Raw genomic sequence first — 14,054 nt, 5'->3', positions numbered from 1 at the left:
AGTTTGTCTTAAATCTACTTTGTCTTTCTAAAAATCAGAAGAAGTAATTGAGCCTATATGTTAAAAAAAAAGATTTTGTATTTTTACCCATTTATTTCTTTGTGCAAATCACTGTTAATTTGTTCAGAGTTATTAAATGCAACAAAAAAATGAAACTATATGTAAAGAAACTGGAATCAGCCACTGGGCCTAATTGCTGTCATAATTTGTGAAATACTTCTTATTTTACAGACATGGATTCTGCATACCACAACATGTTGCTGCTCATCTCACATTTTACTTATTTCAGATATCTGCACAATTTCCATTTTAATGTGTGTATTCACAAAATATTGCTATCAGTTAACGCAAACTGAACACACTTTGTTCATTCCAGAAGCACAAGACTTTAAAAGATAATGCCACATGAACTTGGATATGCTTCTCATTTAATTTATACCAAAAGCTGTCTTCTTTTGAAATGTTACGTTGCTCACCTGAATGGGGTAGAGTTTTCTTTTATAAATTCATGAACAATAAAGGAGTAGGCTAGAGTTTCAAGCTCACATTTACCACAGTGGTGGCATTGTTGTGCTCTATACTGTCACAGATTCAAGTATCTTATGCAATTCTCATTGTAATTCATTCTTTGCTTTATGGACCCAAAGTCCAAGCATCGTTACATATCTACATAACATTCCTGACCATTACATTTTGTGTGAGGATCTCTTGTTTAGCTGATTGATGTGAAAACACTCACAGATAGATAACTCTCTAATGCCTGTTCATGTGCACATGCTGAAAAGTACAGGTAATTTAAATTAATTTTGGCCCCAATCCTACAAATATGTCCAGCAGTCTTAACTTAAAGAATGTAAGTAGTCCTTCTAGAGTGAAGGGACTACTCACATGATTAAAGACTTATTTTAAGGTTTTGGCATCAACTTGTGCACCAAAATATTAATAACAATTCTAAGATATTTATGTGATTTAAGCATTTTTTAAAACTATCAACCACTTTGGAACAAACACTGTACCCCCTTTTCTGTAGGTGTGTTAATACAATCACAGAAGACTTCAGGATGCCATACTTCCAATAGACTTTGCGTTTGGTATAGAGAACAACAGCAGACCATGAAATATAGACAGGACATTTGCTGAGATTTGTATGACAGATTTTACAGCAAAATGTGTGCCTAAGTGCTCAGTTCACATAGCTGAAGACTCAAAACAGAACTTGTTCTCTCCAAAAAGTGCTTCTCTTTCCACTGATTTATGTTTAATGTCTTGTAATAACAATGTCAAAATAAATAAGGAAACAATAATAGAAAAATGTAAATCTTAGTCTAACGCTGTCAGTTCCGAAGAAATTCTCAGATGATTAAGGAGAGAAATTCAAGGAGTCTGCTGAGGTAGAGGAATTGATGAAACACTAGGGTATAGAGAGAAAAGCAACTGCAGGGGTTAAGAAAAATAAAAAAGAGAGTGACTTAGAACAGTGGTTCTCAAAGCTGGTCTGCTGCTTGTTCAGGGAAAGCCGCTGGCGGGCCGGGCCGGTTTGTTTGCCTGCCGAGTCCACCAGTTCGGCCGATTGCGGATCCCACTGGCCGCGGTTCGCTGCTCGGGGGCTGCAGGGAGCAGCAGCCAGCACATCCTTCAGCCCGTATCGCTTCTCGCAGCCCCCATTGGCCTGGAGTGGCAAACCGCGGCCAGTGGGAGCCACGATCAGTCAAACCTGCAGACACAGCAGGTAAACAAACCGGCTTGGCCCGCCAAGGGCTATCTTTGAACAAGCGGTGGACTGGCTTTGAGAACCACTGACTTAGAATATGTAAAACAGAGTAGTAGGCAGGGGTAGAATAGCAAAGAATGATGGAGAAAATTGGGATGAAGAGAGAGATTGGGAACAGAAATAGGGAAGGTGGACTTGGGTAGGGAGAGAGAGAAAGGGACTCAGGAAGTGTGAGGGGAAAGGACAGAAGAAAACTGGAGTGTAGGTCTACAACAAAATGTACACTAAGAAATATTAGATATGTGTAAAAGAGCCAACTCAAGGTGAAATAGGGGGAGAAAAGCAGAATCATATTTTAAGAAGTCTGGAGAAAAGAGGAGAGAACAAAATCTGAAAAGTTTAAAAATCCAGAAGATTAGCATGGAAGAAAATGCTGTCCCTGGAAACAGTGGGGACAAGTTGGACCAAAAAAAAAATGGAGTGAGAAAAGCAAGAGAAGGAAGAATAAAAAGGAAAAGATAGTAAATTTTGTTTCTTTTTTATTTTACTAAAGTTTTATGACAATATTATATGAAGAAGTATTTACAATGATGATGTGTACTCTGTGTATATAAACATGCTATATATAAAGATATATTCACAATATAGTGGCACTGATCAGGAATGTGCTGATCTGGTGGGAGCTCTGGGCCTTCAGTCTACTTCAAGTAAATAAAAACTCTGTGCCTCTGGCCTCAGCTTGACCAGCTGCAAAAGTCTCTACCTCTTCCTCCTAAGGTGCAAGTTATTGAAATCTGCTTCCATATCCACACGTCTAACTTCATACACAGACTTGCAAGGCCTAGAAAAGAGAAAAAACTCCAATATTTCCAATGAGATAGTCTCTACAAGTTGTGCCTGAGTCTGTTTTCCTCATAATCAGAAAAGCGAAGTTTTCCATCTCCAACTGGAACTTTAATTTCAAGGAGGGCAAAGGACAGATAGCTCGGTTCTTCATTATTTTTTATTTATATAACACTTTGAGCGAGGTGTAGTTTTTCCTCACGCAAGAGAATTAATATATTCACAAGCCTTGAAAACTATTATCTGAAGTTGTTTCAATTTAGTGGGTATAAAATCCAATGTGAGACCTTTTCTTAAGAGATACCTGTGATGGGTGAAATTTGACCCTGAGCTGAGGGCCAGCACAAGACCTATGTACTGCACTACTAAAGATCTACTGTGGCTTCAACATCTGGTTTAAGGAGGGCTTAAATTATCCACAGGGCATATTCCTTACCTCCTGGTTGATGCCTTCACTTATTAATGTCAGAGCTAGGGATCTGAGGGAAGACCAGACAGGTCCTTTAAATCTCAACATTTCAGGGCTCAGCCCTCCTCAACATTTTATTTGCAGGTGCACAAGTTTCTGGCACTTCCCATTCGGTCCAGACTCAACCCTCAGGTTTCAATTTTTAATATAGTCTAATGATCTGTATTTAGAGTGAAGAGACGTGCATTTCATTCCATGTTTAAAACAGGTTCCAAGAAGGCAGTCTTTTCTATAAGAGCTTGGCTCCAATCCTTCCATTTTGCCATGTCTTGTCTACACTGGGGGTCCGCCTCAGTTTCAATCACTGATGTAACTGCATCAGTGCAAACCCCTGGTGTAGACAGGAAGAGTCACTGTTTGCATATGTAGAGTTTACCCCTGCTTGAAACCAGGGTAGTTGCATTTGTATAAATAATGGCTTATAGAGGTTTAACCTATCTGCATTAGGGATTTGCACTACAGTACTTACTTTGGTGGCTGGCCACAGATGGCTGAAACAGGCAAATCCCCAGTAAAGATAAGGCCTTAATGGGGAGCTTTAACAATCTTAAGAGACACCCTTGGGTGGTGGGCCTCAGGCTTCAGCTTCAGCCCCAGGTGGTGGGGCTTGGGCTTTGGCTTCTGCCCCAGGCCCCAGCAAGTCTAACACCAGTCCTGGTAATCCCATTACAATCAGGTCACGACCGGTGTTCCTCTGTTTTTACATCCATGTGCGGAATGAATTTTGTTATGTGCACCAATATGGAGGTGATGTGTGCCACATCACCTTCGTATTAGTGCACGTAACAAAATTCATGTGGCAGGGTGGGGCCGAGGGGTTCGGAGCATGGGAGGGGGCTCAGGGCTGGGGCAGAGGGTTGGGGTGTGGGGAGGAGGGCTCTGGCTGGGAGGGCAGGCTCTGGGTTAGGGCTGGGCATGAGGGGTTCAGGATGCAGGAGGGGGCTCAGGGCTGGGGCAGAGAGTTGAGGTGTGGGAGGATGAGGGCTCTGGTTGAGGGTGTGGGCTCTAGGGTGGGGTTAGGGATGAGGTTTGGGGTGCCGAAGGGGGCTCAGGCCTTGGGCAGAGGGTTGGGTGCAGGGGATAAGGGCTCTGACTAGGGGTGAAAACTCTGGGGTAGGGCTGGGGATGAGGGGTTTGGGATGCAGGAGGGGGCTCAGGCTGGGGCAGAGGGTTGGGGTGCAGTGGGTATGGGCTCTGGAGTGGGGCTGGGGATGAGGGATTTGGGGGTGCAGGCTGCCTGGGGCTGCGGTAGGGAGAGAGGACTCCCCGCAGCCCTCTCTTGCAGCAGCAGCTCAGGGCAGTGGGAGAGGTGCTTCTCCCAGGATGCAGCAGCTCCAGCAGCCTGGGCCAGGTCAAGGGAGGGGCTTCTCTCCCTTGGCCATGGAAAGTCCGGGGCAGGTCTGTTTTGGGGCCAGGGAAGGGGTGCCTCTCCCCGTCCCGGCAGGTCTGTGCTGAGGGAGACGCATCTCCCCCCACAGCAACCCTGAGCCCCTGCGTGGGGCTTAATAGGCAGCTGCACACCCATGCAGCTTGGAGGGAACGTAGGTCATGAACCACTTTGGGATCCTGACCCACAGTTTGAGAGCCACTGCTCTTGGGCTATTCTGTGCTTGATGAATGAGTAAATGCCCATCAACTGTGGCAGGAAAGATGTCTGTACATCAAATACACTCCCATAGTGAGGGATTCTTACTTTGTTTTTTTATTGCCTCTTTTAACATTTATTATTTGTGGCTTACAAGAAACGATCTTCATATACTAGTTGTAACATTTACTTCTCCCTGTCCACGGAGAGGATAAAAGGCTCTCCATAGACCCATTTGTTATGATTGTTGTATGTGTGTGAAGATTTACATTAGAAAGAATTCCATTGATAAATACCATATTCACTTTCTATATATGAGATATCTGATAACAGCTCAGCTGTAAACCAGTGGAGCAAATTCTAAGGTGATGCAAGTTAATGAAAAGGAGACTAATTTAGATTCAGGCTCCCTCAGATCACAAAGGAGTGTAAACTGGTGTAATTTACACACCTAGGAGCCTGAAAATGTTGGTTTACTTTAACTAACACATTTATATACCCTCCCGTGAATTGTTTTTCTTGCTATACTCCTGCCTCCTGGCATCTCTTCATGTGAATTATACCCTTTTAGATTCCCTTACACTGAGTCTCAGTGGGCTTGATCCTCTACTGCCTTGCATCTTCTGTATGCAGTATAGTTGTAGCCATGTTGGTCCCAGGATATTAGAGAGACAAGGTAGATGAGGTCATATTTTTTATTGGACCAATTTCTGTTGGTGAGACAGACAAGCTTTTGAGCTACAGTAGAACCTCAGAGTTATGAACATCAGAGTTACAAACTGACAGTCAACCACACACCTCATTTGGAACCACAATCAAGCAGCAGCAAAGACAAACAAAACAAAATAAAACAAAACGGAATACCGTATACTACTGTGTTAAACTGCTAAAAAAATAAAGGGAAAAATTTAAAAAAAAGATTTGATTAAGTCAGGAAACTGTTTCTGTGTTTGTTTCATTTAAATTGAGATGGTTAAAAGCAGCATTTTTCTTCTGCATAGTAAAGTATCAAAGCTGTATTAAGTCAATGATCAGTTGTAAACTTTTGAAAGAACAACCATAATGTTTTGTTCAGTTACGAACAACCTTCATTTCCAAGGTGTTTGTAACGTTGAGGTTCTATGGTACATAAAGAAAAAGACCTCTGTATAGTTTGAAAGCTTGTCTCTCTCACCAACAGAAGTTGGTCCCATAGAAGATATTATCTCACCCACCTTGCACCTTCTGTAGTCATTTCCATCTACGTAAAGTAAGTGTAAAATGCTACCATTCTGAGCTGGTAAAATTGACGCCCACTTTGCACAGATTTAAATGACTACTCAAGGTGCCAGGCAGTCGAAAATCAGGTCCAGTGGGTCAAATTCAGAACTGATGTGTTAGGCAGGGTATGAGTTACCTGTTGGTTAATGGGAGAGAGTCTAAGTAAGTTAGTCTAAAGGAGTCTAAAAAAAGTCTTTAGTCCCAGTCCTGGAACTTGTTCCATAAGGACAGATCCTAGCAGGGGCGGCTCTAGGGATTTTGCCACCCCAAGCACGGCAGGCAGGTTGCCTCCGGCGGTTTGCCTGCAGAGGGTCCGCTGGTCCCACGGCTTCGGCGGAGGTCCTCCAAAGCCGCGGGACTAGTGGACCCTCCGCAGGCAAGCCGCGGAAGGAGCCTGCCTGCCAGGGACGGCTTTAGACATTTCGCCGCCCCAAGCACGATGGCATGCCGCGGCGGGCGCTCCACCGGGACCACAGGACCAGCGGACCCTCCGCAGGCAAGCCGCCAAAGGCTGGCTGCCTGCCGCCCTCCCGGCGACCGGCAGAGCACTCCCCGCGGCATGCCGCCCCAAGCACGCGCTTGGCATGCTGGGGCCTGGAGCCGCCCCTGGATCCTAGGGGCCATACAGAACCCCAGTAACTGTGGGGCTCCACATGGATGCAGAGTTTTGTCTGTGCAGAACAAGTTGTGGGATTGGATCCTAAATTTAGGAAACATGAACACTGAGACCCAGATGGAGGTATGGATTACGCCCTCTTTAGACTCAAATCTGAATTAGTCCCAAAATAGTTATTGTAAGAGTAGAGTATGAGGGCAAGATTGTCACTCTCTGTGCCAGTGCAAGTATAAAAGAGGGCACAAGGTGCTCCTTACTTCCCCGTGTGGCCTACCTTTATTGCGGATGAGAGAACAGAGGTGGGGCAGAAAGCAGCCTCCAGGAGGCTGAGTCACAATAACATCCCTGCTGTACTTCTGGAGCAATGCAACTACACGCTGCCCCTTACTCAGGCCAGATTGTCATCAGTTATCAATCTCGCCATTACTGACTAGCAGTTACTGAAATGAAAACATTCTAACTAGTTGTAACATTTTGAATAAGAAAATGTTTACTCTAAGCTTTATAAAAATCACAAATACATCTAAGCATTTTCTTCATAATATGCCTTTTATATATGGGAAAGTGATTTAAAGTTGAAATAGTGCAATTTAAAAACAGTAGTGCAGGAAGCGAACAATAAAAAACAAAATAGAAGTTGTAGTTTGCATTATATTGTTTTCAGTACAAATAAAATAACTCAGCAACCTTCTACATGAAAGGACCTAGGGCAAAATTTTCACAAGAACCTATGTGCCTTAGGGCATGTCTACACTACAAATAAAAAATCCATGGAATTTAGTCTCAGAGCCTGGGTCAGCAGACTCAGACTCACAGGACTTGGGCTTCCGGGCTAAAAATTGCAATGTAGATGTTTGGGTTTGGGCTTGGGCTAGAGCCTGGGCTCTGAGACCCACCTCTCTTGCATGGTCTCAGAGCCCAGACTACAACCTGAGCCTGAACATCTATACTGCAATTTTATAGCCCTGCAGCCCAAGTCCTGTGAGCCCGAGGTCAGCTGATCTGAGCCAGTGGGTCTTTTATTGCAGTGCAGATGTACTCCTAAGTGCTTTTGAAAAATTGTTCCCATAATCACCTGAAGACTGGCATGGGAACTAGTCATGAAGTCAGGTGACAGCACAGTGACAAATTAAAGAGACATCATCAAATTTAAAAAAATTGTCCGATTTTCTTTCCAATTAATGTTACAAGTAACACAATTTTTGTAAGTGTATGAATTTAACACTCTGTGTGTCACTATCTCTCCTGCATAATGGATAATTAGTCACAGTTTCCTGTTTTTTATGTGGATCTTTCAAAAAGCAACAGGGAGAGATTAATATTTTTAATATAGGAAATGTGATTTGTAAAACATAAAAATTGTCAGGGTAACTAAGGAAGAGGTACAGTAGCTGAAAATAATTGTAGCTCGTTTTTGTAAGGTGACTGGATTTTGAGTTAACAGATTTGTAGATTCCAAGACCAGACAGGACCATTGTGATCATCTAGTGTGACCTCCTGTATAACACAGGCCGTAGAATGTCCCCTAAATAATTCCTAGAGCATTCCTGTTAGAAAAACATCCCAACTTGATTTAAAATTGCCAGTGATGGAGAATCCACCACAACCTTTTGAAAGTTGTTCCAATGGTCAATTACTCTCGCTGTTTAAAAATTTGCATCTTATTTTCAGTCTGTATTAATCTACCATCGACTGCTAGCCATTGGATCATGTTATACCTTTGTCTGTTAGACTGAAGAATCCATTATTAAATGTGTTCCTCGTGTAGGTACTTATAGACTGTGATCAGATCACCCTTTAACCTTCTATTTGTCAAGCTAAATAGATTGAGTCCCTGAGTCTACCACTATACTGGTCTTCCTATAAATTAAGCAATTGTGATTTGAGAAGCCCTTGCCTGAAGGTGATTAAATTAATGTGGGGAGAAGGCAATAGCTGATCCCTTTTACTGGAGAAACTAAAAATAAAAATATAGACCTTAGATTCACAGGCTGAAAGGCTGGTCTCAGTGAAGTCAATAGGAATTTTGCCATTGACTTCACAGTGGGGCCAGGATTTCACCCACATCATGCCATGAACAACAGAATAAAGGCAAGAGGAAGATACAGTTAGATGTTAATAATGCAGTCAGATATACAACAGATAAAAGGGGAAGCTTGAAAAAGTTAAACTGGTACACCTATAGGAAGTCTGAATTAGCACTTTGCAATGATATCTGTAGTTTTACTTCACCCCATTCCCAAAGATCACCAAAAAGAGTAATTTTTTTTTAAATCTTTTCTCTTTGGTTTTTAATTGTAGTTACTCATGTAGTCCAACAGGAAGATAATCTACAACTTCTTCTTGTTTTTCAATATCATAAATATTCCAGATGCTACAAATCTATTGTAAAAATGTACATTCAGTTGTTTTATGAGGCATAGGACCCGTTAATGCATTTTCAGGGAAGATCATCTCTATTCCATCCTGCCCATTATCAGACAATGATGGAGAATCTGAGGATTCACACTTGATTGCATGAACCAAGCAGGGATTTTTAAACTCACATTGCATCTTAAAAATCTGGTTATTCTGCTCTTTTTCTTCTCCTGATTTGGGGTTATAGAACTGATTGTAGAAGTCTGTACGCTGAAAGTCATGGATGCTTTCCAAGCATGCAGAGTTCTGGGGGCAAACCTGTGTCATCTCTTTGTTATGTAACCCTTTACATGATCTGTTTCTATTCATATTGTTGGTATGATTTGTTACAATGCATTGCCAATTGTGTGGTGTGTAAGCACAGTGCTTTTGTTTTTGACAAGGAGATAGTTGCTCACTGAGGTCCGATTCTGTTTTAAGGTGCACCATGTTAGGGTAGCCAATCAGCTGCTTTTTCACCATACCATTCTCATCCAGCCAGGCTCGACTTTGTGACATCATGTAACTATCAGCTACATTTTCAGAATCAGAATCATATTCAGTTTTGATGGGCATATCTAGAGGAAATACTGTGTTGTATAGAGTTTCTGGGTACATCAGTGGATGCTGTAATTTCACAGGGTCTGTAGTGTAGTTCTCCACTGTAAATTGCTGTAAGCCTGAATAAGACTGGCAATTTTCTGTAGTACCCCAGTGGGAAGGACAGGCTGATGCTAAATTTAAAAGACTTTGATTTCTGTTGCAGAACGGTCCAACTTTTCTGCTCGGACATGTATTAATGCGTTGATTTACAGAACAAGAACTTGATGAATTTTTTAAAGTCCAAATGTTGTTCGTGTTGCAGTTGTTTTGGATACCTAAAAGTAATGCGTTAGAATTGAGAGATTCCTCTTGCATGAAACTCTTGTCATTTGTATTAGGTTCAAACTTCACTTTGATGCTATCCTGTTCATTTTTTACAGCTGTCCAGTTAAGATGCTTCATCTGTCCCAAAGTTTCAATGGCACAGTTATAGTTAAGTGCTTCCTTGTGTCCTTTCAAACTTGTGATGTTCTTTGGTACCTTCAGGTGCACATCTTCTTCCCTTTCAATAAAGGTAGAAAAAGTCAGTCAGTCAAATGTTTTTAAAATATTTTTCCCGTACTGTGTGTTACCCACGTAGAATGGAGTGCTGTGATAGAAGTTTCATTCATATTTGAGTAATGCAGGAATCTCATACTCATACCAAATAATCTTATAATGTATTCCATATTTATACTATGCATACACACAGTGCAAGGTCATCTCATTTAAACTACTGTATGTATGTTTAATTCCATTCCACTTTTTACCATTACCTTAAATAAAATAGTAACAAGTTGTACTTTTATTATCTTTTTCATTAAAAAAATCACCCTAATGTTCTGGGCAGAAAAATGGTTTCAATATACAGAATGGTTTATTCAACATAGTATACCAGTATACAGAATGGTTTCTATAGTGTGGAATAAAACAGAGTTCACAGTAGTTTAAATGAAATAGTACTACTTAGTTAGGAACTTTTTGATTTAAGTGGTTTGAGTGAGAGCTGCAGAGGTGTGTTTTTTTCAGAACAGTTTGTTGTAGGAGATGAAAGAAGTGCTCAGAGGAAGTGTCCAGACTAATATTCCCAAGCATTCACGAATTTGGGTGTTTCCATTTTTATGTGTCCAGCTTGAGACGTCTTCTGCTTGATTTTATGAGGTGCTGCGATTCCTTAGTTCTTACTAGCTACACCTGAAGCACACAAAATTATGAAAAAATTGGCCTTAGGTTTTGGATAATAGGTATAGTAATTCTTGGGACTTTGATTAATCAGAGAGGAAAGATGTGAGACACTGAATCCAAGTTATTTAAGGTACAGAGCCAAACTGGTTTGGGGAAAAGTGGTATCAGAATTAGAAACTCAAAATGGAAGAGAGAGAAAACTGATGGGGATTTCAGAAGCTAGTTACTTAGCTCAATACTTATAATTATTTGTTTGAGAATGGGTTCAGTGTGTAAATACAAGATTCCCCAGTAGGGGGAGCCCATGCTGTTATAATGTGGAAACTGTCACATTACAACAAACAGATTAAGGAGGGACAGAGAAGTTGTAAATATGGATTTATAATATTAATAGGTTTCAACCCCCTGCTAAATATTAACATCTCAGGAAGAAACACAAATATGATGCAGCAACAGCAGCTTTTAGAAATCAGTGAAAAGTGGGGGGAAAACCTAACATCCAATGTAAAAAGTAAAGCAGAAGATGGGACTGTTCTGAAATAAAGCATGAAGACAAGCATTATACTGAAGTATTTGTATATAGGTAGGAGGAGAATGGGGGAAAGGATGCCATTTTATGGCAAACAAATTTACATTTCCAGCAAGCTACTGCACATTTTGAAAAGGCAGACTGTGGGGCAAGGATGCAAGTGGTGATGAACAAAATACAAAAACAACAGTTGAGTATCTGCTACAGCCCAGCTGGTCTAGCTAGGGGACAATAAGAATGGAACTTCATGGACCAATGCTCATGGTACTCTGTGCCACATGATTACCATGCTCAATAGAGGTATTTAACTATCCTCTGGGTAACAAAGGCATCCAAATATGTATCAGTTTCCTAAATTACACAGAAAACAAACACAAAAATAGAGACTTGAACAAGAAGAGAAGTCATCTTGAGTCTGCTTCTTAATGGTCCAATTCATTCTCTGGACTAGAGTAACAGATTGCAGGAGATTTTGGGAGAGGGATTCCTTGGGGAGAGATGGGGTTTCTCTCTTCATAGGCAAGATTATGGGATCCACCCCCTACAGCTGAAAGATGTCTAGAAATTATTCTGGGGCATATGCAGGAAGCAAGAGCTATCTGTACAGAGGCCCACTGCCTCCTCTCCTGCTTCCCAGCCCTGGGACAGCCAAAGTGGGAAAGATACAGCTCGTATCGTTACAAGTGGGGTTAAATTTTGTTACGGGTTGTATTAAAACGTCGTCAAAATTGATGTGTGAACATACTCTTCACTTAAGATAGTTGTGGGACAGTTAAGGGGCCACATCCAAAAGAAGGGCTAATAGAGCCCACCCAGGAGTTTTGGATTGCATAGGCAGAGTGGCTTTTTGTTGAGTATTGTTTTTTGTCTGTGCACACACATACATGTACACATGGCAAGAGAGAACATATAGAAACTAGTGACAGATAAGAACACAGAGAAAGGCAGAGGCAAAAAAAAAAAAAAAAGCCAACCAATAGCTGAGGAGCACAGTGCGACCTTGGAGAAAGGTAGAGAGTTTTTGAGTCTATTGGCTAAAGAGACTTGAGGCTCTGAGTTAAGAAACTACTCCTTTTGTTCTTGGTTTCTCCTGCACTTGGAGAAGCAGAACTTTGTACATGGTTTGTAAATAAACAAGATTGCATCAAAGAAACTACCAGACTGCATCAAGTTGTGCATCCAGCTGGAAAATCCCCAGGGCTCTAAACTTTGACTAGCTGCACAAGTCTGAAATGATGTTAGGAGTGAGATCCAGTTTCCAAGGAGTGAGACTATGAGCTGGTGTTCCTACTGAACTAAGATAGAACAAATAATGGAGGTGCTTGTAGAGAGCAAATAGGTCATCAAGAATTATAACAGGACTGACATGATATAAAACAAGACCTGAAACAGGAGCTGGAGGCTTCACAACAGGGATTAAAGCAGCATCTGGAGGTTTACCAGAAAGAGCTCAAAGATGACTTGCAGGCAGAGGGAAAACTCTGTTGGTGCAACAACTACAAAGCATTTGGACTGATTGGGAATTCCAGCTGCAAAACTCCCAGTCTAGAATGATAAAATAGATTGGTGAGGTGACCAGCAATCTAACTTGACATAAACCAGAGGTTTTTCCATAAAACAATGAAGACTAAGCAAGCTATAGCTAATCCGGAACTTGCTAATTGAGATGAGCTGGATCAAGGATTTACGGATTTAAAAAATCAGCTCTAGAAGGAAATCAAAGGGTCACTGACCACAGTGGAAAGCAGCCACATGGATGAGGACTTGGGCCAGCCAGAGGAACTGGGTAAGACCAGACATTTTCAACTGTTTTCTACCTTGTTTATAACCCACAGGGTCCAAAGGGGAGAGACCAGGGGGTTGTCCCAGCTCAAATAATGCAAAAATGCAGTATCTTTGAGGGCAAAATTCTGGGAGACTTAATTGGCTCAATTCAACATTCAATTCAAATTAATGACTGGGTGGAGGGACAGAAAGGCTGGGCCCACAGAACCCCTACCATAGCAATTCGATGGGAGTCACTAGCAATTCTGGGGTTTCATGGACCAATGCTGCTTTCTATTCATGTTGCATCCCCAGATGTACACCTCTGACCCTGCCAACATGGTCTTGGTCTTGGTAATCTGCCTGCTGATGGGGGAGGTGTTGGACTGGGCCTCCCACTTGCTGGAGAGTAACAGCAGTTTTGTCAAATTGGAATGCCTTCCTCCAATCTATATGAGCGATTTGGCCAAGGCTGCTCAAATGAAATTCTGGCAGTGGCAGGGTAACTGTTGCTTACTATGTGGCCCATTTCCATCATCTCATTGTGACCATGGAGTGGAACAAGACAGTGCAGCAGTACCAGTTCTGGTGGAGTCTGCAGGAGGAAATCAAAGATGAACTGGCCACATGGAGATGCCTATGGGTCTGGACACCTTCACTGACCTTGCCGTCCACATAGATATTCAGTTACAGGAATTAAGGGAGGAAAATGAGAGTCCCTGCAGCCCCATCCACGTACTATTAATTGGTGCCTGTTTCACTTGCTGAACCAGAGCAGGTGGATCAGGCTCATTGACAGCTCACCCCCAAAGAAAAGGAGCAATTCTCTTGGCACCACTTATGCTTCTATTGTGGCAAACCTTCTGCCTGTCCTGCGCAAGCTCCAAGGAACCCAAGAAATGAGTCACTTCAGGGTCAGTAAGAAGGACTGCCCTGGGCTGTGTGAAAAAAGAATTCCCCTGTATCTCAGTCCTGCCTGGGGCATGCACCCAGCTCCACTCAGGGGCTTCCCACTTGCAGGTGCCTATCTGACTGTGCATCCCTGGAGACCCCCAATGGATTCCCATCTAATGAACCCTCATTGATTCAAGAGCAGCTGACAATTTCATAGAT

The 14,054-nt window shown here is 42.1% G+C and overlaps 1 protein-coding gene across 1 annotated transcript in view; it reads right to left on the bottom strand.

The window, feature by feature from the left end:
- Window positions 1–8,750: 8,750 nt before the first annotated feature.
- AHRR (aryl-hydrocarbon receptor repressor) overlaps window positions 8,751–14,054 on the bottom strand; it is a 112,045-nt gene continuing 106,741 nt past the window's right edge. Inside the window, exon 10 of the mRNA XM_030549368.1 lies at window positions 8,751–9,986. Coding sequence (XP_030405228.1) covers window positions 8,867–9,986 — 1,120 coding nt within the window. The 3' untranslated portion in view covers window positions 8,751–8,866. The remainder of the gene's footprint in view (window positions 9,987–14,054) is intronic.

This window comes from Gopherus evgoodei, chromosome 2 (genome assembly GCF_007399415.2).
Source record: "Gopherus evgoodei ecotype Sinaloan lineage chromosome 2, rGopEvg1_v1.p, whole genome shotgun sequence".
In the NCBI taxonomy this organism is placed as follows: Eukaryota; Metazoa; Chordata; order Testudines; family Testudinidae; genus Gopherus; species Gopherus evgoodei.
Note: the sequence above shows the minus strand (reverse complement) of the source record. Positions and strands in the feature narration are given on the sequence as shown.